The following is a 24,957-nucleotide window of genomic DNA, read 5'->3' as shown; positions in this document are numbered from 1 at the left end:
ATTATGTGGATTTATTAAGTAAAGAAGACCAACCAAAGGACCAGAAGCCCTACTACCATCCTGATGCCCCCATGAACTCGAATAAAGCCCCAGTGGCTGACTCATGTGGGCTCACTTTAAGTCAGAGTTCCCCATGTTTGATTCCTAAAGCCTACCTATTACGTCTGTAAGAGGAAAGGGGAAATCAGAAATGAGGCTTTTGGAAAGTCACACTCAAGAGTCTGCAAACAGGAGACCGTGGGTGTTTTCTCTTGTGCCTTGTGTCCACCTTCTCTCTGTAGCTGCAGTGCACAAGTCTCTAGAGCTGCAGATCACCATCTCTAGAGCTGCAGTGTAACATCCTCTCTAGAGCTGCAGTTCACCAGTCTCTAGAGCTGAAGTGCATCATCCTCTAGTCCTGCAGTGCACCAGCCACTATAGAGCTACAGTGCATCATCCTCTCTAGAGCTGCAGTGCATTTTCCAGTGCATCAGCTTCTAGAATTGCAGTGCATCAGCATTTTTAGAGCTACAGTGCATCAGTCTCTCTACAGCTACAGTGCGTCAGCCTCTAGAGCTGCAGTGTATTCAGTCTCTCTAGAGCTTCAGTGCATCATCTCTAGAGCTGCAGTGTATGAGTCTCTCTAAAGCTGCAGTGCACCAATCTCTAGAACTGCAGTGCACCAGCCTCTCTAGAGCTACAGTGCACCAGCCTCTCTAGAGCTGCAATGCATCAACCTCTCTAGAGCTTCAGTGCATCAACCTCTCTAGAGCTGCAGTGCATCAGCATTTCTAGAGCTGCAGTGCATCAGTCTCTCTACAGCTACAGTGCATCAGCCCCTAGAGCTGCAGTGTATCAGCCTCTAGAACTGCAGTGTATCCGCCTCTAGAACTGCAGTGTATCAGCCTCTAGAACTGCAGTGCACCAGCCTCTAGAGCTGCAATGCACCAGCCTCTCTAGAGCTACAGTGCACCAGCCTCTCTAGAGCTGCAATGCATCAGCCTCTCTAGAGCTGCAGTGCATCAACCTCTCTAGAGCTGCAGTGCATCAGCATTTCTAGAGCTGCAGTGCATCAACCTCTCTCTCTAGCAAAGGATAACCAGGCTACTATAAACAATTCAAGAGAAGTCAGGTAAAGAGGAGGAACCTAAGACAGACATGTGTGGATCACCCCAGGAAGAGAAAATGGTTAAGAGCTCCTGGGTAAACTGGGAAGGGGGTACAAGGTTGGGGATGAGGAATGGGAGCATGAGGGATCTGGATGGTGAGGTTGGAGGAGGGATGGAAAGGGAGAGCAATGAAAGAGATATCTTGACAGAGAGAGCCATTATGGGGTTAGGGAGAAAACTGGTGCTAGGTAAATCCCCAAGAACCCACAAGGATGACCCCAGCTAAGACTCCTAGCAATGGTGGAGAGGGTGCCGTAATTGGTCTTCTCCTGTAGACAGATGGGGACTACATTGTCGTCATAGAACCTACTTCCAGTGACTGATGGAAGCAGATGCAGATATCTACAGCCAAGTACTTGGCCGAGCTCCTGGAGTTCAGTTGAAGAGAGGGAGGAGGGATTATATGAGCCAGGGGCATCACAGGCTTGTGAAAGACCATGATGAGAAAAAAACACAGAGACAGCTGATCCGAGTTAGTGGGAGCTCACAGACTCTTGACTGACAGCTGGGAGCTTGCATGGGATAAAACTAGGCCTTCTGAATGTGGGTGACAGCAGTGTGGATCGATCTGTTTGTGGGGTCCCTGACAGTGGGACCAGGACTAATCCTGGTTATATGAACTGGCTTTTTAGAGCCCATTCCCTATGGTGGGATGCCTTGTTCAGCCTTGATGCAGGGGTGAGGGGCTTGGTCCTGCCCCAACTGAATGTACCAGGCTTTGTTGACTCACAATGGAGGCCTTACCATCTATGAAGAGTAGATATGGGAGTGGGGTGTGGTAGGGATGAGAGCAGGAGATGGGGAGGGAGGGAGAACTGTGGTTGGTATGTAAAATGAAAAAAAATCTTGAATAAAAAAAGTGCCTAGTACAAGGCTTCCCAAGACATGAGGAAGGCTGTAGATTGACTGTTCAATGGCTTTGCTTGGATTTACTGACCTTCACATTGACTTCAGGAATATTCAAAACTTGTGCAAGTTCTTTCCTGTGGAAAGAAAACCACAAATGTTTAGCTGGCAGTGTTTTACATGAACTGCAAAGTCATAAATGATTTCTATGACTTTTTTAATATTGCTGTCCTCCCTCACACCCCATTTAACTTTCATTCTCAGAACTAGTCTTGCTTTTGCAATGATTTCACCTCTTATAAAAGTTTCTAAACAATAAAGATTTTAATTTTAACACACTATTAAAAATTAAAATTAAATGCCAAAGTGTATGCTGAGTAAATTGTACTAAATTAAAAAACAGCACCAGGGGAAGGGAAAGGGAAACAGAAAGGAGTTGATGGATAGGTACATAGTCCCTGAAAAGATGACGAGACTACTGGTGAGGAGGTCACCCAACAAAGTGTAAATCCTTAACACTGGTGAACTTTACACTAGTGAGTATTTTGGTACACTATACTCATGTCTCTATATTTTACAGAAATTAAAATATGATATGAAACGAGTGGTGTTGACTATGTACACTTGTTTTGGGTCGACACTACATGCTAATACTGATCTTGACCCCTACACAAGGTACCCTCCTGTACCCACCACCGAGGGAGAAGACAGCAGTGGCTTAGGGATGGATGATAGGAAACCAGGGCCTGGAAGAACAAAAGGACACCTCAACCTGAGACAACAGGGAGGTTGGGGATAGCTCCTGGTGCCAGACACATTCTTGGCAAGCGCATCTGGATACTGGGTTTCTTTGAACATTTTTTCCATTTCCTCGACCTGCCCCAGTGTGAACTGCAATGTGGTTCGCCGCCGCCTTCGCGAGGAACGGCGCCTTGGAATCCTAATCACAGGCTCGGGTGAGGGCCTTGGCTCCTCCTGGTGAGGTTCCGAGGAAGAGGAGTTCGGGTCCCTACTGCTCTACTCAGAGTCGTTCTGGCCCTCACGGACCTGGCGGCCCCCGTTATTTAGTGCCGTTACGCAGCAGGCGTCACCTCCACTAGGGTTGCCACCCACCATTGCCAAGGCAGCCTCTAAGGTGGGGACCTGAGCTATCTCTTCACCATTCTCATTCCTCACTATGTATATATATCGCCAATAGACCTTGCGGGCCATGACTAGTAGTGGACTGAAGCCACAGAGAGAAGTGGGGCCCCAGGAATGCCCACACTCAAGGCCTATTGTTCGGTCAGTCTCTACTACTGACGAGGCGTCAAGAGAGGGCCCAAGGAATGGGTGACGTCAATGTGTCCTTCTGCGCATGCTCCACACTTCTCCATGTTCCTCACGGTTGACGTCCACACGCTCCTCTCCAGAAGGGCGCCATAGTTTTTTCCCTCCCTGACTGACTGCTCTGGGCTTCGTGAACTCCTGCTGAGGTAGGTGGTATTTGCTTTGGTGCACAAATGGTGGGTGTGGCCCAAAGATGAGGAACTGAGGGAGCCACTGTGAACAGGCTTGTGAAAGGTCCTGGGAAGTTAAACCTTACTTCTAGGGCATGTGTGCAGAATGAGTTTTAGCTTGCTTCTGTGCGCATGCGCAAGCTGCCTGTTCCTCCTAGGTTGTAGAGATGACACTGAAGGGTGAATTGTGTAGCATTGCAAGATAATTGGGGAAGAGAGATGGGAGAAAGGTGGAAACACACACAGACCACAGGACCCTTGCGTGAACATGTAGAAAATTTCTGTGGACCTCACCCTCCACCTACTACTGCTGCTCAGAGAATGGGCTTAGAACTAACTGGACATGATCAGCTTAGTGGCTGCTAGTACAAGAGTCCCTGGTAGTACATTGAAGGCTAGTTAGCCATTCTTCTTCAAGCTCAGCATCAAGATCTTGGGACTGAGTTTGAATGTAATTCTAGTTAATGACACTGTCGAAAACCAAACAAAAGACACTCCCTCCTCTCAAAAGAAAAATGATCTGTTTGAGAAATAATTACCTCAGATTATAATAATTTTATAATCTCTGATAAATTCCACATGTAATATTTGCCTCAGTTCTTATCACTGAGGATGTTGATGCAGTCCTTTCTGTTTGTTTGAATGTAAATACATAAATATTCAGGCAGTGTTTAAAACAATATTTGGCATGTGACATATGGCATATGGTACCATTCAGAAAAATAATAGGTGCCTGAGTTAGCCACTGTTGGAAGTGGGGAAGGTCAGTACCACCCTTCCTGATAGATTCCCAGAAGTAAAGAAAATTTTGCCTTGTTCAGGATTACAAATTGCTCCTGAAAAGATACAAAGAGGAGATACTACTAATTTATTTTAGGATATAAAATAGGTCTACAAAAATTAGACCCCAAAAGGTACAAATTAAGAAAGATTAATTACAGACTCTTAATGACTTTCAAAGTTTATTTGGGACATTTCCTATCTACGAACTGTTGCTGAGTTAAAATAAGATGAAATGAGTAATTTGTTCAAAACCTTAGAAGGTGACAAAGATTTAAATAGTTCAAAAGAATTATCTGCTGAAGCTGAGAGAGAATTGGCCTTGGTGGAAAAGAAAGTACAGGTAGTACATGTGGATCATGTGGATCCAAAGCTTGATTGCATTTTGGTTATTTTACCCTCTAAGCATTCTCCTACAGGAATTTTAATGCAGAGGGAAGCTATTATATTGGAATGGATATTTCTACCAAATACACAGAGTAAAAAATTAAAAACTTATGTGGAAAAGATCTCTGACTTGATTTTAAAAGGAAAATTGAGACTTTGTCAATTAGCAGGAATAGATCCAGCAGAAATTGTAGTACCTTCAACTAAGAATGACATTGAAAAATTATGGGTAGACAGTGAACCTTGGCAAAAATCTTGCAGTAATTTTTGGGGAGAGATTAGCAGCAAATATCCCAAAATTGATACAATTCAGCTTATAAAGAGAACTGATTAGATTCTGCCTCACATTGTATGGGAAATACCCATACTGGAGCCTGTACATTTTATACAGATGCAAACAAACAAGGAAAGGCAGGTCACAATTCAGAAAATTTAAGTAAGTGGTTCAAAGTCCTTATAATTCGGTTCAAAAATCAGAATTGTATGCTATTCTGATGGTATTAATGGATTTTTTGGAACCTCTCAACATAGTTACTGACTCTCAGTATGCTGAAAGAGTGGTATTACATATTGAGACTGCAGAACTTACCCCTGATGAGTCAGAATAAATTTTGTTATTTATTCAGTTACATGATATAATCAGGAACAGGAAACATCCCTTACATATAACTCACATCTGATCCCATATGGGTCTGCCAGGCCCTCTAGCAAAAGATAATGATGAGCTTGATAACCTATTGATAGGAAATGTGCTCAAGGTCTCAGAATTTCATAAAAAAATCATGTTAATAGTAAAGCTTTAAAAAAGGATTTTTCCATAACCGGGCAACAAGCCAAGGAAATTATAAGGAAATGTCCTACTTATTCTTTTTTAAAATCAGACTTCACTACCAGCAGGATGTAACTCAGAGAGTACTCAGAGGAATGAAATCTGGCAGATGGATGTGTTTCCCTTTGTAGATTTTGGAAAATTAAAATATGTACACCACACTATTGATGCTTATTCAGAATTTCAATGGGCAACTGCTATGAGTTCTGAAAAAGCTGAATCTGTAATCATGCATTTGTTGGAAGTTATGGTCATCATGGGTATACCTGCACAAATTAAAATTAACAATGCTCCAGAATCTGTCTTTGGTACATTGAAATATATTTTTGCTTATTACAATATAAAGCATATTACAGGTATACCACATAATCCTACAGGCCAAGCAGTCATAGAAAGATCAACAGACCTGGAGACAGAATACTGGATACATAATAAATAATTTGCTGGGTGTTGGTGGCGCATGCCTTTAATCCCAGCACTCGGGAGGCAGAGGCAGGCGGATCTCTGTGAGTTCGAGGCCAGCCTGGGCTACCAAGTGAGCTCCAGGAAAGGCGCAAAGCTACACAGAGAAACCCTGTCTCGAAAAACCAAAAAAAAAAAAAAAAAAGAGAAAGATCAAACAGAACTCTAAAGGATATGCTAAATAAACAGAAAGGGGTAACAAAAAAAACCAGAAATAGACTGCATAATGCTCTATTAACTTTGAATTTTCTCAGTGCTAATGAGAATAGAGCAATAGCTGTGGAGTGACATTGGATAATAGAAAAAACTACTGAGTTAAATCAGCCTATATACTTTAAAGATGTGCTGACCTCAGAATGGGAACCAAGATATGTGTTACATTGGGGATGAGGTTTTGCTTTTGTTTCTACAGGAGAAGGTAAGCTGTGGATACCATCAAAATTAATAAAGGTTTGATTTAAACAAGAGAGACCTCTTAATTAGAAGAGGTGATAGTTCATCAACCAGCATGATCATCCAATTAAAATTAACTTATATCACTAACAAATGTTTTCATTTAATCAGATGTAACATGCCAAAAGGGGACTCCCCAAAGTTAGGCTTAGAGAAGGGATTTTGTTTTTGTCTTTCAAGAGAATGACAGCTAAGGAATCTAAAGAATACTGGACAAATGAGACATCTCAAGAAAAGGGACAAATCATCCAGAAAAAAAGTGTCTGAAGAAAAAGAGTAAATTGGCCTATTGTTTTATCACATATAAAATTTCATAAGTCTTCCTCAATATTTGTTTCTACTCTTCTCTCCAGACACTTAATACAACCCTAGGGTTTTCCCTGCTCTTGGAAGTTTGGGGAAGGTCAGGATTAAAATTTCAGTTCAAATTTTTTAAGGTTCATTTTTCTTTTTCTTTATGTGTATGTATTGTTCACTTGTTTGTATTTGTACATGTGTGTGGGTGTAGACACATAATAAGGCATATAACACCTTTTCAGAAAAAATAATAGGTGCCTGAGTTAACCACCGTCAAAAGTGGGGAAGGCTCAGTAACTCTCTTCCTGACAGATTCCCATATGCCTTACAATGTATTTTGTGTGTTTCTAAAAGAAAACTACTTGGCTGTCCAAGGGTTTGTCAGTATAGATAAAGAGACAGAGACCCTGAGTCTGCAGCACGCTAATGCAGGAAGCTGGAGTCTTTATGGTGGATGTGGAGACATGGAAGGCACTTGACATTTGTTTTTTGTTTGTTTGTTTTTTTCTTTTTTGGTTTTTCAATACAGGGTTTCTCTGTGTAGCTTTGCACCTTTCCTGGAACTCACTATGTAATCCAGGCTGGCCTCAAACTCACAGAGACCCACCTGACTCGGTCTTCCGAGTGCTGGGATTAAAGGTGTGCACCACCACCACCCGGCTTGGCACTTGACATTTGTACTTGGGCCTCAGAGGACAGTTTTTTTCTCTCACTGACTGCCACATAATTTCTAGGAGATCTCTGCATTATAACTTCAGAGGGGGAAGAGAACAGAAGGCAAAGAAAGAAGCAGCTAAGAAAAAAGAAAATGGGACGGGCAGTGTCAGCTCTATTTAGCTAAATCCCAAACCTTGAGCTCCGTTTGTCTTGGGACTCTGAATGAAATGCCTTGTTCACAGCTTCCTTAACCAGGAAATGGGGAATAACACCAATGGCACAGGACAGGGATACCATCAGGGTTCATTGAGTTACTTGCAGAGTTTGACATCCTTTTATTTCAACTTCACAAATCAGTGTACCGGTAACTACAGTTTACTTCCCCTGAAAAGCATAATCTCAGCACTAGGACAGTGCTTCCAGAGCCTATGTCAGCATGGATGCCCCTGACTTCTGAATTACTGTAAATAGCCCAATCAAGCTGCCTGTAACAATCCAGTGCATCTCATACTCAGCTCTAAACAGGTTGTCCCATCAAATCCCTCCCCTCAGGGATCAGGGAACCCCAGAGAAGAGGAGGCAGAAAGAGTGTAAGAGCCAGAGGGGATGAAGGACACCAGGAGAACAAGTCCCTCCAAATCAACTGAACAAAGCTCCTGTGAACTCTCAGAGACTGTAGCAGCAAACACAGGGCCTGCATGGGTCTACACCAAACCTCTGAATTCAGTTTAGTGTTTTATGGGACTTCTGTGTGTGTTGACAAAGGGTCTTTGATTCTTGGGGTCAGTCCAGAAGCCCTGGGACTTCCATGCTTTCACCTTGTGATTCCAGAGCTGAGAGAATATTTCCCTAAGTATTCCTAGTCCCTATGTGATTGTGAGTTAAGCGCCATGCTCAATGGCCTGAGCAAGGGCTGTGCTCAGGCCTCATTCCCCACTCCTTGGCTCATTTCATGCTTCAGACACCATGCTCTGAGTCTTGTCATTTGCCTCCCTGCCTGCCTTGTGCCCCTTTCCATGCCTTCCTTCACACCTTCCGGGGTGCAGACCTTTCTTCAACTTACTCCTTTACATTCTCAGCTTCTCCTCTCCCTTCACAAAGGGTCGTGGTCCCGTGGCTTTCCCTTATGCCTCCTGTCTCAAGTAGACAGAGCTGGTACCTCAGACTCATGGAATTTTCCTATCTTTTCACCGTGTAGTATGCTTTTGTTCCCCTGCTATCTACCCTGAGTCATGGAGGGGAGGAGCCTCTCCGGTCTCTCCTGAGCTCTGAGCCAGACTCTGAACTTAGGACTTTGTGTCTGCCTGGTCCGCATTTAGGAAAGCTCCTGCTCAGTCAGTTGAGCTGTCCTGCATAGCCTAGCACTCCCAATGTCTGCTCTGCATCCTCATCCTTGCACACACCCAACAAAAGTCTTGGCACCCTGACCTGACTTAGACAAAATCTTACCTTTATTCAACCAGAATTACGCCTTCCTACAAAGGATTTATGTGAGTAGATTTCCATCCACTACTCTACCCTCTGCTCTGAAGCTGGGAATTGCCACATTCCCAGGCTGCCATTTATTTATTTTCTTAGATTTATTTATTTAAGTTTATTTGTATGACTCTTTTACCTGCTTGTATGTATGTATATAAGGGGGTATCAGATATCCTGGAAATGGGGTTATGGATAGTTGTGAGCCACCATATGGGTAATGATATCTGAACCTAGAACCTTTGCAAGAGCACCAAGTGCTCTTAACCACTAAGCCATCTCTCTAGTCCCAACCAGGCTTCATTTTAGTGACAGTGACCTCAGTTTTGGCCCTAAATTCACTGAAGAAGTAATTAAAATTATCTTTCTCCTCCACAGTCGGGGCCACAGACCTGGTAGGTCAGTGTTTAGGCCCAAGAAGAGACTTGACTACAAGTTGTCTTGACTGTGGCCCACACCTGAATCTGAGCTTAGCTCCTTTCCCTATACCTGTCTTGAAGCTCCCCTGGAACAGTCTCTCTTTCTACTATTGAAGAGTTCAGTAAATGTTTTTGCTTTCGTAGTTGTGAAGCTGTAACATTGACATCCCAGAACTCCTGGACCTCTCATCTGGGACCCCAGGTATTCATACTTCAGTGTTGAGCCTTCACTCTTGACCTATATACTTGACATCTACTTATGAATCATATTGCAGAAGCATTGCTTCAGGCAGTTTGTATGAAAGCTGGTTAGGATGGACTTAACTCCCGAAGTTTGAGTCTACTCTGAGGCTGACTCTAATGACGGTTAGAGTCCTGAGATTCTTTCAAAAGACTCCTCCTAGGTACAAACACTTTTTTAGCGTTACTTGTGTGGGCATTATTCCCAGATTCCATGGGCTTGGAAGGTTTTCCTTGGTAACGAATGGGTCTTTCTGCTATATGACATCATATGAAGATCTCATCTGAATGGAACCCTATTCTTGAACCCTTACTTTCTGGCAGAATTTTGATGAAGGTTACTTGAACATTCATTGCAGAATTTGGGATACAGAAGTAGTCACCTCATTGGATATACCAGGTTCTGTTCTCTGTTTCTCTCCTTCTCCTCTCTCTAGTCATCTTCAATCCTATTTTCTCTGGACTTGAACCACTTAATGTGTGCCTTGTAAACCCTTCCCTTCTCCATCTGTTCTACCCTGCCATACTACTTCTTTCCCACATCAGACCCTGAGCTGTCTACAGTCATCTTTGTTTAGAACAGTGTTTCTCAACCTGTGGGTTGTGAACCACTTGGGGTTGCTTATCAGATATCCTGCATGTCAGATATTTCCATTACCACTCATAACAATAGCAAAATTACAGTTAGAAAGTAGCAATGAAATAATTTTATGGTGTGTGGGAGCACCTCAACATGAGGAACTGTGTTAAAGGTTTGAAGCATTAGGAAGGTTGAAAACCACTGGTTTAGAACCTTATAGAAGGCTGCTCCCTCTGAGCCAAGTCAGATGATCTCATTGGCATTGCAGTCACCCTATACTACAGTTCTGATAGCAAAATTCCTAAAACACAGCCATTTGGGCAATTCTGAATCCTTGGCCAGTATTTCCTGTATTCAACAAAGTACCCAGCACATGCACTCTCAAGTATCAGGTGACACGTGTTCTGAGCTGTGGTGTAGCCTGATGCTCTCTGTTGCATGTCCTCTCCACAAGCTTGAGTGTTCTGTGGCCTGGGATCCTACTGTGAACCTGGCTGGGTGTAGTCCTACCCCTGTATCATTCTTCTGCCTCCTCAACAGTCTTGTTTTGTAAATATAAACTGATCTATTGCCCAGGAATAACAACAAGCTGTGTTATAGCCAAAATGTGTCAGAAACATGTATGTTTAACGAAGATGGTAGGGTTTCTTTTGTGCCCTACTATACTATATGACTACGTAGCTGAAAGTTATGATGCCATATTAATTTCCAAGTATTATGTGCCTTCTCTGGGAGGGTATAATAAGGAGCATGACAGGCTCAAGTGCACATTTTTATCATTGATTCTTTTTACTGCTGTTGTATAGCAGTTTCCTCCTGGATTGAATCATTCAATTCCACAGAAAAGCTCCTTAAGAAGGAGTAAACAGCCGGCGGTGGTGGCGCACGCCTTTAATCCAGCACTCGGAGCAGAGGCAGGTGGATCTCTGTGAGTTCGAGGCCAGCTGGTCTCCAAAGCGAGTTCAGGAAAGGCCAAAGCTACACAGAGAAACCCTGTCTCGAAAAACAAAAAAAAAAAAAAAAAAAAAAAAGGAGTAAACAAGGATTGCAGATTTAGCTCAGTGGCAGAGTGCTTGCCTAGCAAGCATAAGGCCGTGGGTTCGGTCCTCAGGTCCGGGCAAGAGGGAAAAAGGAGTAAACAACTCAAAATACCTTTAGGAAATTTCTGAAACTGACTTCATTCAGTGGGCTCCGCCCTCCCCAAGGCTGTATAAATAGTTAAGACTGCTGAGAGTCTTTCTCAGACCAGTGGAGCAGCCTGGAAGAGACCAGCAGAAGTGCTCAGAAGGAGCAAAGACCGGTTGAGCTACCGTATGTAAGAGACTCAGACTAAGAGCCACCTGGAAAGACTGCAACTTGTTTCTCTGCCCTCAGGCTGTATCGTGTGCTTCGGGTTTCCAGATCTGGAGAGCCATCACTCGTGCTGAGGTAGGCTTTGGTGACAAAGGTGACTTTGAGTCATTTCTGCTTCTGTAAGCAACCCTCGCCCATATTCCTGTAACTCTGGTAAAATACAGTTGTTCACCTAGTTGGACACTGGTATAATTGTTACTTCTCTCTGTGGGGGGATCCCTTTCTGTAGTGAGTAAATGTGTGTTGTTTCCCTAGAAAAAGTGTGTTTCACAACAGCAGCTGAGTGAAAAATGTTCCCAGGAGGCAAAAGGAATAGGTGAAGCAACAATACAGGAGGCTAATGTAACTGAGAATTAGACACAGTCATCGAGGGTCCTAAGACACAAAGCTCAGGCTTTGGAACTGGGCACCCATGTGCCTCCTTACACTGCTGATCATCACCTTGCTTCACAGCAGCCTGCCTTTTCCATTCCTTTTCTGCTCATTCTTACTTCTTTTCCTCCTCTCTTCCTCTCAAAGGTTAGAATCAAAGGACTTCCTAGCAGTGAGTGGAAAGGGAAGGTGACAGTGTCCTGTCCTGCTGATGCTCACATGATGGAAATATCAGGTGTTTTTTATGTTCAGCATCACCATGAAGACCTCAGCTTCTAGCATTAGCAGATGGCAGACTCAGAGGCTCTGCTTCTTATTCTATACTACCCAAACCAGCTAATAACCAAAGAACTACTCTATAAAAACACACAATACACTGAAAGGGTTGTAATACAACTTCAGAAAAGACAGTATTCTCTTCAGAAGGGATATTCTACTCTTCCTCCTGATAGGATGCTTAGGAGGAATTTGATGGGATTTACTTGGGTTAGGAGTTCTGGGAGGGGAATACTGTTATGATTTATGAGTCCCTGTAGTGTATGTAGGACTCAAAGTCCAGTAAGCTGAATATCCAAAGGCATTCTAATTGTTGTTTGATAATTTTGAGAAGGCATACTTTTATGGGACTTTGCCTGGATGACATCCCTTGTACATAAAAATGAACCTTTGTGTGGGGCAGGCAGGTCTTCTGTGATGTTGCAGTGGGTTAAGGCTTTTGCTGCCAAGCCTGATGACCCGAGCCTGATCCCTGGGATGCACATGTAGAAAGAGAGAATAGTAGTCTTCTCACATCCTAATGTGTGCTGTGGCTTGCACTCCATGGTACTTACTGTCCACACACACATAATAAATAAATTCAGCAATTAAAAGGATTCCTAATCTACTCAGCTACTAACTCTATGGGTATTTGACAAGGTGTTTGTATTTAAGGACATTGATTTTCACATTTGCAAGTCAAACTATTTGCACTACAACTTTCTTAGGAATCATACTCGTTGCCCTAATGTCACAAAGCTCTGGGATTCTACAACTGAAAAGAAGAAAGAAAAAGTTTGCATTTGTGTGAGGGGGCTGGAAGATGGCTAAATGGTCAAGAACATTTGTTGTTCTTTCAGAGGACCAGAGTCCAGTTCCCAGCATCCACCTCAGGTCCTCACAACCACCTATCTATAAGTTGAGCTTTAGGGCCTCCAGTGATCCCTGTAGGCACCCACAAGCATGTGCACACAAACAAATAATCATCTTTTTAAAAAGGAATTGCATTTTTAAGTTTCTTAATCTGTAACTTTAGTAAATTCAGTATTAGGTTTTAAAAGTAATATTGAAACCTAGTTTTTCTTTTTTAATAATTAATTAATTAATTATTTTCACAGCCCAATCACATTTCCCCTCCCTTCCTCCTCTCCTCCCAGACCTTCCCACTGACCTTCCCTCTTCCCTCCATCCACTCCTCCTCTTTTCTCTTCAGAAAAGGGCAGGCCTCCCTTATGTATCCACCAGCCATGGTTTATCAAGTTGCAGTGAGACAAGGCACCTCCTCTCCTGTTAAGGCTGGACAAAGCAATCTAGTAGGAGGAAAGGGTCCCAAAAGCATGTCACAGAGTCAGAGACAGCCCTGCTTTCACTGTTAGAAGCCCCACAAGATCAATCTATACATCTGTAAAGTATGTGTAGAGGACCTAGTTCATTCCCATGTAAGCTCTCTGGCTGGCGATTCAGTCTCTATGAGAACCTATGAGCCCAGATTAGTTGATTCTGTGGGTTTTCTTGTGGTTTCCTCGGCCCCTCTGGCTCCCATAAACCTTCCTCTACCTCTTCCATAGGATTCCCTGAGGTCCACCTAATGTTTGACTGTGGGTCTCTGCATCTCTTTCTATCAGTTGCTGGGTGAAGGATTACATTTTCTTAATGAGATCCTCTTGATATTTTCCAACATCTCCGTACACTGAAAACACTTCTTTGAGACTATTAACTCCTTGAAAAGAACTGGGCCTGACGTTCTTTCATTTTCATTTCCTTAATGCACATATGGTGTTTAATCAACCCAGGTACTGTTCCAATGCATGCTCAACCTTAAGTGGTTTATTGACACTACAAAAAGGGCAGTTAACCGTGCAGTGTCAGCATTTGCAGACACAAGAAGTACTGGACAGGACATTATACAACTGTGATGGAGATTCCTCATCAACAATCTGGAGTATGTGACTTTTTTTCACTGATGACACCAATCTTTTTGCAGTGTCTCGTCCACCAGAATGCTGCACATACCTGACTCCATAAACATGCCATTGCTGCTGATGGAGGACAGTGATTGGCTGTGTTTTCAGTGTTTGTACAGAAATTTGGAACAAACACAAACTGAGATAACCATGATCACTTAATTCCTAGTTCCTGCAATGTGCACAGTGAGATATAGAGGCTAGAAGTTCTCTAGATGTTCACTCAGGGCCATGTGCTCAGTGTAAATTCTTGTCCTTGTTCTTGCTTGTGCACTTGCAACAGCTTGCTTGATCCTAAAGTCCCTTCTTCTCGAGGTTTTGATGGGCTTAGTTGGATTCCAAGTAGGGTACATTCTGCTAATGCTCCCAAGAGCCACTCCCATTGACCACATATCTCCTGTAGGGATTGTGGAATAGAAAGGGCAGATATGAAACTTGCAAAAACTCCAGGCACTGCAATACCATTCAATCCACAGAACATTTGTAGAGGTGACACTACTTACTCCCTTTTAGGTCCACCATGGCTCTTCAATTCCAACATGTAGACCCCAATTTCTACAAGCTGGATGAAAATGAGATCGAGGTGATCCTTGAGGCTGAACAAGAGGCTGCTCCAGCAGCAGAAAATGGCAACTTTAAAGGTCCTCTAAATGGTCCAGAAAAACTAAAGAACCAGGGCATCCCAGACCATAAGGATGATGTGATCCACTACATTGGTGATGACATCAAAGATGAGAGCCATGGGAACCACCAAGGGTCTGGACACCCACAGTTGGAGAAGCAGGAGAACTTGGCTGCTGCCAGGGTTCCACAGTTTCGCCGCACAAGGCCACGGATCCAGTTGGGTCTCACACCCCGGCAGCTGAGTGAACTGGAAGAAGTTTTTGAACAAACTAAGTACCCTGATGAGACCACAAGGTATGTGGCTTGTTTCAGTAAGCCAATCCCACCTCCCATCTTTCAGCTTCTCATTTGGAGGTGTGTTCTCCACACTGTAGCTCCTATCTGCTTTGAGCCCCAAGGCACGGAGGTCTTTGCCTGGTTCATGGATGGGTATGGGAAGGATGTTTTGTGATGTTCAGAGTCAATATTTCCATGCAATGTTGATATGGATTGATTCTAAAAACTGGTGCCTCTCAATTCCTTATCCAGTTTTTTTTGTTTTTATTTCTTTTCCTCCTCTTCTTCTTTATGCTCCCCCCCCACCTTTTGTAATGGGAATTGAACTCAAGACCTGGTGGTTTCTAGTCTATCCCACTACTGATATATCATATCCCACATGTGTTAATTAATTATTTTATTAATTAATTTATTGTAGTAAAGTAGAGATAAATAAAAAGCCACTTTTATACTTTAGAGATCACCAACTTTACATATTTTTGTGTTGGTATGTGACCCATCTCCAGAAGTCTCTTCATCTTGCCAAGCTGAAATGCTGTATTCCTCTAACAGGTCCACTTTTCCATCTTATTTCCACAGGAGGGCCCTTGCAAAGCGCTTGTTCCTGGGAGAATCCAGAGTGCGGGTCAGTACATTTCAAAAGTCTTTGTGCAGGGCACTCTGCTTCAGGCTGTGGTCGATTTTCTTGTAGTCATTATGAAAAGTGATCATGGGTGGGAGGTGCCTTTGTCTGTTTTATAATGGCAACCAAGCTTTGAGTCTTGCAGTTTTCCACAGGTAAAAAGGGAATGAACACCCAGCAGCTTATGGTCCTTTTCCATTGCTGGAGGCAGCATGATTTCTTAATTGAAAAAAAAAAAACAACTGAAAAGGCAGACTACTTATAATCAGTTTGTGGACATCAGATATATAGACAGCATTGAATATTATAATGCCATGCATATAGGACGACATAAATGTTTACTGGTAAGTCTGCAGTGATTAATACTGAAGTCCTGACACTCAGGTCTTTTCAGGGCACTTACATCTAGGATCATAGTAGGGCTCTAAATGACCTTGGGGACCTCTAATTGTAGCAATGAGCAGGGATAAAAAGGGGTTCAGTTGCAACAAATATACATTTACTTAAAAGCACGAGTTAATTGAGACAAGGGAGAAATTCTTTCAAGAAACACAGTAACTCACCTGTGTTTAGTTTAGCAAAGAGTCATGTGGGAAGACACTTTAAAAGTCCACATGGTTGGCCCTGCACCTTTGTAAGTTTGTGGAAAGGTGAGGTAGACAACAGCAAGGCTGAATTTTCATGTTCCCCCATGCTGTGTTTAAGTTCTAAAACATTGCCAAATAGTCTCATTAGTATTTGGAGAGGTCTAGGGATGACAGCTTTGGAAATTTGTGCTAAAATTTAAAAAAAAAGAAAGCTGGGAGGTGGTGGCGCACGCCTGTAATCCCAGCACTCGGGAGGCAGAGCCAGGTGGATCTCTGTGAGTGCAAGGCCAGCCTGGTCTACAGAGCGAGATCCAGGACGGGCACCAAAACTACACAGAGAAACCCTGTCTCGAAAAAACAAACAAACAAAAAATTAATCAAAAAAGAGTCAGACTGAATTAATTTCAGTTAATCTAATAAGGAGGACATGATCTGGGGAAAATAGCAAAGTCAAAATTCAGGTTGGGGCTGAGGAGAGAGCTCAGTGGATAACACACTTCCCATATGAACTGGATCCTCAGCACCCACAGGAAAGCTTAGCAGGCATGTTAGCTCACCTGCATCAAAAGCTCGGGCTCAGGAGACAGAGACTGTGGGTCCTGAGGGTGATCAAGACTAGCTTAGTTGCTGAGCTTAGGTTCAGGGACAGACCCTGCCTCCATAAATCATGTGGGGAACAAACTAGGAAGATGCTTGACTCTGACCTCAGTCCTCTGCAATCACAAGTGTACATGTACACATGGACACACATGCACATCACACACCACATAAAAAGTAAAGATTGCCAAGCCGCAGACAAGTAAGTCTTCTGTTGAGTAACTTGAAAACAGGAAAGGTTCCTTTTCCTTTAAAGGAGACTGTGTTGAAGATATTGGTTTTTTGAAAATTTGGAATGGCTAGAGCTCACTTGAAGGTAGAATTGTAGCTATCTTATTTTCAAATGAATTTCTTTTCTTCAGACAGTAAAGACTAATGTTTAGCTCATGAGATAAAAAGCTGAGGTCATGAGCCCCAAGAAACTGAATACTCCATGCCAAATCAGAAAGGACAAAGGCAGCACAGAGTGCTGATAATGCTAACTTCAGCATGCATCACTGCAGTCGTGACTTAAGCATGCTGCCCTACTTGCAGTAGGTTGTGCATAACAGCAGTCCCAAATAGCAGTCCCCAGAGTGCATGCATCCAACACCATGAGAGATATGCTACAGTAGGACCAGGCTCAGGTGGGAGAAGTTGGAAGAAGGAAGAGGGGTTTTCCCCAAGATGGAGAGGAAGAGTGGGAGGAAAAGAAAAGCTGGAGGTGTGAGGGATTTTTCCCCTCTCGGAGCTGACAGGCCACTGCACTGCAGCTCTAGGTATAAATGTACTGCACTTCTAGAGACTGATGTACTGAAGCTCTAGAGAGACTGATGCACTGCAGCTCTAGAGGCTGATGCACTGCTGCTCTAGAGAGGCTGATGCACTGCAGCTGAAAAGAGACTGATGCACTGCAGCTCTAGAGACTGATGCACTGTAGCTCCAGAGAGGTTGATGCACTGGAAATCTAGAGAGGCTGGTGCACTGAAGCTCTAGAGGTTGATGCACTGCAGCTCTAGAGAAGATGATGCACTGCAGCTCTAGAGAGGATGATGCACTGCAGTTCTAGAGTGGTTGATGCACTGGAGCTCTAGACAGGGTGATGCACTGCAGCTCTAGAGAGGCTGCACTGCAGCTACAGAGAGAAGGTGGACACAAGACACAGGAGAAAACACCCATGGTCTCCTGTTTGCACACTCTTGAGTGTGACTCTCCAAAACCCTAATTTCTGATTTCCCCTTTCCTCTTACAAATGTAATAGGTAGGCTTTAGGAATCAAACAGGGGTACCTCTGACTTAATGTGAGCCCACAGGAGTCAGCCACTGGGTCTTTATTTGAGTTCATGGAGGCATCAGGATGGTAGTAGGGCTTCTGGTCCTTTGGTTGGTCTACTTTAGACTATACATCCACATAATAGGCAGGGAGATAAAGTACATGGAGTCACAAATGTGCAGTTTGAGAACTTCCTAATACAATGGACTCTTATTCAGTAAGAACCTGAGAGGAATGTGACATCTAACAAGTAACTGTGACTGTATTTCCATAGCTAGCTGATGTATTGAGGAGGAGAGGCAGTTCTGTTAAATGTTCTCCACTCTGTGGCAGATCACCTTCCTGAGTGGAGGTTCAACCTTAAGGCTCTGCCTTTAGGCTTTGGATGTCCTGATAAATTAACAAGGTCCAGGATGCCCTTCATGATGGGCAGGAAGTAGGGCATCAATATCCTCACACTGCAACTCTCATTGAGAAGATTGCCTTTGTCCTGAGCCCAGAAAACATAAGAGGGCAAGATGTTCATAAGTGACAGCAGCCTTGTCCGTCACCTGAACTCCATGGAAGCAGAAGAGTGCCAAGATACCTGAATGATTTGTCTGAATTGGACTTGTTTCTCTAACCCTACAAGTGACAATATCCCAGCTCTGTGCCGGCCTCCCTGGGAGTAGTGTTAGCTGTTCCAAGGCAATTTGAGAGGGAATTTTGTTTGTTTGAGCTGGGGATAGGATGTGGTTCTGCACACTCTTTGGGCAAGTGTGATTCCTTGTAATCACCCCACCTCCTTAAGGTCTTAGAGCAATAAGAAGTCATCAAGCCATGAATGGTGAGCTGAAAGCATGGGGGTTAAAATGTTAGTAGGGAAGAATTGTGTGATAAAAATATATGCCAGAGGAGATCCAGAAACACAGAAGGCTGCTTGTGAGAGACCAGGATAGAAGAAGAAGAAGAAGCTGGAGGGGAATGAGGAGAAGAGGAAGAGGAAGAGGAGCAGAAAGAAGAGGAGGAGAAGGAGGAGATTGGGAATGAAAGAGGTTGTTTTCTGAAAGTTGAAAGAAAGTAGGAAGTGGATATCCCACTATTGTAAGTGATAAATCTCACAGTATCCTTTGTCCTTTCTTAGACTGGCCACTTGTGAGAGGCATCACTGGGAGTTAGGATTAACTTTGTGTAAGACACCACAAGTCTTGAAGTCAGGCTGCAAACAGAGAGTGAACGATGAAGTGTGTTGATTTCAGTTTTATTTTTGACCTTTTTGCCCAGAAAATAGATTTTTGTTTCCGTAGAGTGATCCACCACCTCTGGATCTTCCAATCTTTCTGCTTTGGCTTGGGTATAGATCCCTGAGCCTTGAGGGGAGGAGTTTGATGAAGACATCCCATTTAGAATTGACTTTGGTAACAGCTTTGGAACAGTCTTTATTCCAGCTGGCTAGGAACACACTCAGGTATCCGGCACCTGGATGGGGCCCCAAGTGCTCAGAACACAGGGATTTTAATGTCAGAAACCTTGTCCTAGAATCTCCAGATGCAGAGGGCCTTTATAGAAGTAAGCACTTTGAAGCAAGCTGTTTAAGGAAAGTTAAAATAAGCAGTTAGCTGGGGTGGGGGTTTTGTACAAACAGGCAGTTTAACCGAAACTAAGTTAGCTATAACATGATCTTTGGTCCCTAGAATAGAGTTTGAGTAATTTTCCATGGGATTCTTCATCATAGAAATCAAATTACATTTGTACCTGAAATGGCCTCAAAAGATTACAAGATGGAGGAACAACTGCACTGAATTGCCCTGTCACATTCCCCACTGGATCAAAGGCATGAGTCAAATCATTGACTCATCCTGTTCTAGGAGGGCATAGTTGGTTCTAGGGACCAGTAGCTTAAATGAGTTTATTCTCTGTCTGACGAAGTTGGCCATGCAGCTGAGCATGCAGGCTTCCACCGTTAGCCCAATAAACACAAGAATTGATGGTTCAGCTAATGCTGACAGTAAGGTGACCAGCCATAGGGACCAGGTCATCAGAGACTGATACTAATTTCCTGATCTATGTCTTCTTTCCATCCATTGAGCTTTTCTCTCTCCCTTCTCTATTTCTTTCTCTCACACTCTTTCTCTTTCTCCCAACTATTCTTTTTCTCCTCTCTAACTCTCTCCATCATCTTTTACTCGTGATCCCTCATTACTTCGTTCCTTTACTTATTTTCCTTTTTTTTTTTTTTTTTTTTTTGGTTTTTTTTCGAGACAGGGTTTCTCTTGTGTAGCTTTGCGCCTTTCCTGGAACTCACTTGGTAGCCCAGTCTGGCCTCGAACTCACAGAGATCCGCCTGCCTCTGCCTCCCGAGTGCTGGGATTAAAGGCGTGCGCCACCACCGCCCGGCCGTTCCTTTACTTATTTTAAAATGTACAGGCCCATGTATGTACTCCAGGGCACTGGCATCCAGTTCCCACAACCTCATCATTACCCTCCTCTCCTACCTTAGAACAACAGGGTGCAGAATTTCCAGGAAGCCTGGTGAAAGCCAGACTTGGTCCAGACATTGGCCCAAATCTCCCAAAAGCCTCCTTTCCTGTGCATAGGAGATACGAGGCCTCTGTGGAAAGATGCAGAGCCATCCACAGTCACCTAGCAAGGGCCCTGCCTCCTGCAGCTCTTTTATTGATAAAATTGGACAAAGCCATACAAAAAAAGCAATTGAAAATATATTCAGCTTTCTGTTCCTTCAACTTAGGTCATAAACCTTGGGATCATCCCCAACAATCAAAGTTGAGGTAGCTATGGCAGCATCAGCTATTCCTACCCATACCTAATGGGGACCAGAATTGGGACACGTTTGACCTCTGTTAACATTGAATCAAGGCCAATATGACATCTCCCTTCTTCTCCATTATAGGCATGTATCGAGAGGATAACATAGGCCAGGATACATCCAGTGGGGGTATGACTTTCCAATGAGTCAGAGGAGGTACATGTAGTCTAACCATTAGCACAAGCAAGACAGATAATTTAAAGGCATGATGCAGGTACCTTATCCTTGGGAGAGAAGGTATAAAACTGTAAACACTGAAGGCCTTTTTCTGTCCACTGTTCTCCATAACCTGATAATGACACCCAGTCCCTTTCCTAGACCCATATTGTTCCATTCATAGAAAGGACATAAGAGAGCAAAGGTACACCCTAAAACTAGAGTTTCTCATTCCTGCTTGTTCTGAATTCCTACATCCAGGTTTGGGGTTGGTAAGGATTTTGTGATAGTATCATGGGTTAGTAAACTCTAGTCAGTCTTATCTATAAGGTGTCAAAGGTCCAAGTGATGGTCCATCTGTCATCCCTTAGTGGCCTTTTTTCAAGGGATGACACTAGCTACTTTGACAACAGTTGGGGTGGTGAGGATGAGTGGGTAGGGTCCCTTCCAGAGAGATTTCAGGGACCAAGCAGGGACTCTCTTTATCTAAACCAAGTCTCCTGGGTGGTTGGCTCAGAGATGGGAGATGACAGGATGCCATAACGGTCAGGTCAATGGCCTGGCAAGCTTCTTGCTAAGCCTACAAGGGCTTGAGAAGGAAGTGATTAGACATCTCTGACTGAGGAAGCTCTTTGAGTTTGGGGAGGATGGAAGGTGGTTGCCTACACTTAATTTTGAAAAGAGAAAGCCCTATTGGTAAGGAGTACATTAGACTCAGAGCAGGATAAGGAGGAGATTGGCTCAATTTTTCACCAGTTTTTCAGGACCTATTTGGTCAAAAGTCTCCTTTAGAGTTCTAGTCATTATTTTTACTGACCTGAACTCTGTGTTATATATATTCACAATGTAACTTCCAATTAATAGTTAATTCCTTTCTCAGATTTTGAGACATTTTGGCTGTGAAGGCTGGGTCATCGCTAGACCCCAAAGCTAGGGGCAGTCCAAACCTGGGAATTATTTCCTGAAGAAGTTTCCTAGTAATTACTGGAGCAGAATCTGTTTGGGTGGGGTTTTGCCTCCATGCATCCTTGGAAGGTGTCTACAAATTTTTATAGCCAAATATCGTAGGCAAAATTTCAGTAAAGTCCAACCCCCAATGTTCTCTAGGCCCACTTCCTCAAGCCCAGATCCTTTTGGAGTTTACCTGAGCAGAGGTGGCACATCTAAACATGGTATTTGAGCTTTCTTGGCTTAGACTCTCTACCTCTGGGCTTGAAGGACCTCCAAAATGGCCTTCTGTTAGCTGTCCACATTCCTCATCAGTGGTCAGAGCTATGAGGAGGCCATCTACCCACTGGAGCGGGGGGATTTATGGATATTTTCCCCCTTAAACTCCAATGGATCTGCACTCAGGGCCCCATCAAATGATGCTGGTGAATTCCTGAACCCTTTTTTCCTGGTCTTTTTCTCCCATTTTCTCTCTTGTCTGTTTCCCTAGGGCAGTGATCACCTCATGGAAAGTTTCTTTCCCTGTTTGTCTTTGGCTTCAATGTCAGTGACTGTAAACTTTCTGAGTGATTTCCTTAAGTTGAAACCCATTAACCTTGTGCCACCACACCCCACACATGGGACTGGGAAATTACTTCTGAAGGGGTCAGTATTAGTTCAAGACCCCAAGACCAACTTCTCAGCACAAAGGAGATTTATTTGCCCCAGAGAGCAAAGGGCAGGGAATAAGAGACAAAGACAGGAGATAGAGGATGAGGGAGAAGGGGAAGGAAACAAAGGAGAGGGGGGTATTTGTGGGGGGTGATGACAAATTATTGCCTCTGGATAGAGAGGAAACAGACATGGGTCATAGGAAATTGGCAGTTTATAAAGGTAAAAGGGGAAACTTCCCATTAGGATAAGGTGTTTAATTTTGATTGGACATGTTAATTAGGGAAGGCACAAGAGGATTTTTATTGCTGGACTTCAATACTTTGATGCAAAACTTGGTAGTGAGTGTCAGGAGAAGGAAGTTGCCAAATAAGGGAATAGACCTTGGTGGCTAGCTTTAGTAATGTAAGCTAACAGTTTTTAGCAAGGCATAGGGAATGGGGAGATGGATAAGACCTGCCAGAGCCATGTTTGCCATGCTCAAGCAGGCTAGAGTCCCTTCAATTTTCACCTTCCTCTGAGCAACCAGCACCTGGCTCTGGGAATTATTTCCATCTCCCAACTGAAGGAACAGGCAGAAGTTTGGGGTTTCTCTGAGTTACTCGGTTAGGTCCAAAGAATTCTGGTTTCCAAGGAGAAGACACAGGTCTTAAGCCAAGGGTAGGGGTCTTGCACCAGAGGAAGCCATTGGTTATTACATGGGAACTGGTGATTACAGATGAGGCTTGGAAGCACCCAGGTAGTCATAGCAGTAGTGGAGCCAGCTGCCACGAGGCACAGCCACAGCTGCTTCCAGAAACGGGCACCACGGTGCTGCCTGGCATTGCCCATGAGCTTGCAGGAAATTGTGCACTGCCTAGGGGCAGCTTTAGCTGTGGTCTTAGATGGCTTATTCTCCCTTTCCTTTTCAATCTGTTCCTTCAGCCAACAGAACTGACAGAAACATGCAGGGAGACACAGTCGCACTGAGAGACACATACAAAAGACAAATGACAAATAGGGGTGGCCACCACACGTTCATACACCTGCAGACCAACAATCCAGTGACATCTCACAGATCCTAGACACAGGATCTATAGTCAAGTGTGACCTCTCCTCTTGTGTCCTAACCAGATGGTACCCCTTACAGACCAAACTTACCTCTGGAGGTGTTCAGACCGGATGACTTTTGTTTTAACTTTTTTGTTTGTTTCTCTTTTGGGTGGTGACCAATACTGGGTGCCTCCATAGTGCTCAGCAGCAATGGCACAGAGATGATTTTCTTGGGATCCTGGAACGTCTCAGGCTGAGCACATCCCCTAAGAGTCCTCTCCAGCTGGTGCACTCTTCACTGTTCCTGGGGATCCTAAGTATCTGGGTCCAATCTCTGGGATCTCAGAGAGACCTTCAAAATTTTACCCATACCCCACCAGAGTTGGCCACTCAAACAATTTATAGCCAATTGAAAGTATTTATTCCAGCTGGATGGGATCACATCCAAGCTATTCGTGGACCTAGGTGTAGCCTTGAGAGTACAGAGCATGGGGTTTTTGAAGACAGAAAAGTTGGGTGGGTTAGGAGGTATGGAGAATGTGAGAAGTGTTCAGGATGGGAAACGATCAAATATAGTCTATAAAATAATTTAAAAAAAGAAACCCATATACATGCGATTGTTCTGATACGTCTAAAGCCTCACTGCCATGTACAGTTACACAGAGTTTTTTTCCAGGTGTGATATTGACTGTTGAATATACTAAAGCTATCTCTTTCACCATGTTATTGCAGAGGTGGTTTAAGAGAAGAAGAGCCAAGTACAGGAAAACTCAGCAGTCTCAAATGCTCAAGTGTGAAAATGCTGACAGGCAGAACACCTTGCAGGAATCCTGAAGCATCATCTTGTCCCAGCACTGGATGAAGATATTCTGGTGTCACTGACGAGTGCTCATAATGGCTGTGAAACCTTATTCTTTCATCAACAAAGAGATGTATATTCAATATATTTCATGTCTTTTTTGGGGTAGCAGTAAGTTGTGGGTGTCAATTATTGAGAAAATAACATATTTGAAGGACAAAGAGAGGTGACAAACCCTGAGTCATCTTTATTACTCCACAAATCACAAGTTTCTCAGGAGCCACAGAGATCCTCACTCAGACACATAGTCTTCTCTGTTGTCACATTGTGCTATCCTCACCTTAATCGTTGACCCTGTATATATGAGCAAATACATAAAAACAGGAACAGGGCAAGTTGCCAGTGAGAAGACTGTTCACAAAGAGAGCTGAGTTCCACCAATACTTAGGAGTCCACTCTTATCTGCACCAAATATACAAAGAGGACATTCTGAGCATTCATGGGAGGAGGATTGTGAACAATCACTCAGGCTGCCCCCAGGTCTGTTCACTATTCGTCCTTTCAATGGCTCAGTCATGGTACTAGGAATC

General features: G+C 43.6%; 1 protein-coding gene across 1 annotated transcript; it reads left to right on the top strand.

Annotated features, from left to right (window-relative positions):
* The first annotated feature begins 11,335 nt into the window (after window positions 1–11,335).
* On the top strand, window positions 11,336–24,402 carry LOC114709750 (rhox homeobox family member 1-like). Its single transcript, XM_028893716.2, has 4 exons — window positions 11,336–11,501; window positions 14,531–14,935; window positions 15,497–15,542; window positions 24,301–24,402. The coding sequence occupies exons 2-4, from the start codon at window positions 14,538–14,540 to the stop codon at window positions 24,400–24,402; spliced, it is 546 nt and encodes a 181-aa protein (XP_028749549.1). The 5' UTR covers window positions 11,336–11,501; window positions 14,531–14,537.
* The last annotated feature ends 555 nt before the right edge of the window (window positions 24,403–24,957 follow it).

The sequence above is a fragment of the Peromyscus leucopus genome, chromosome X (genome assembly GCF_004664715.2).
Source record: "Peromyscus leucopus breed LL Stock chromosome X, UCI_PerLeu_2.1, whole genome shotgun sequence".
NCBI lineage: Eukaryota > Metazoa > Chordata > Mammalia > Rodentia > Cricetidae > Peromyscus > Peromyscus leucopus.
This window is presented reverse-complemented; position numbering and strand designations above follow the sequence as displayed.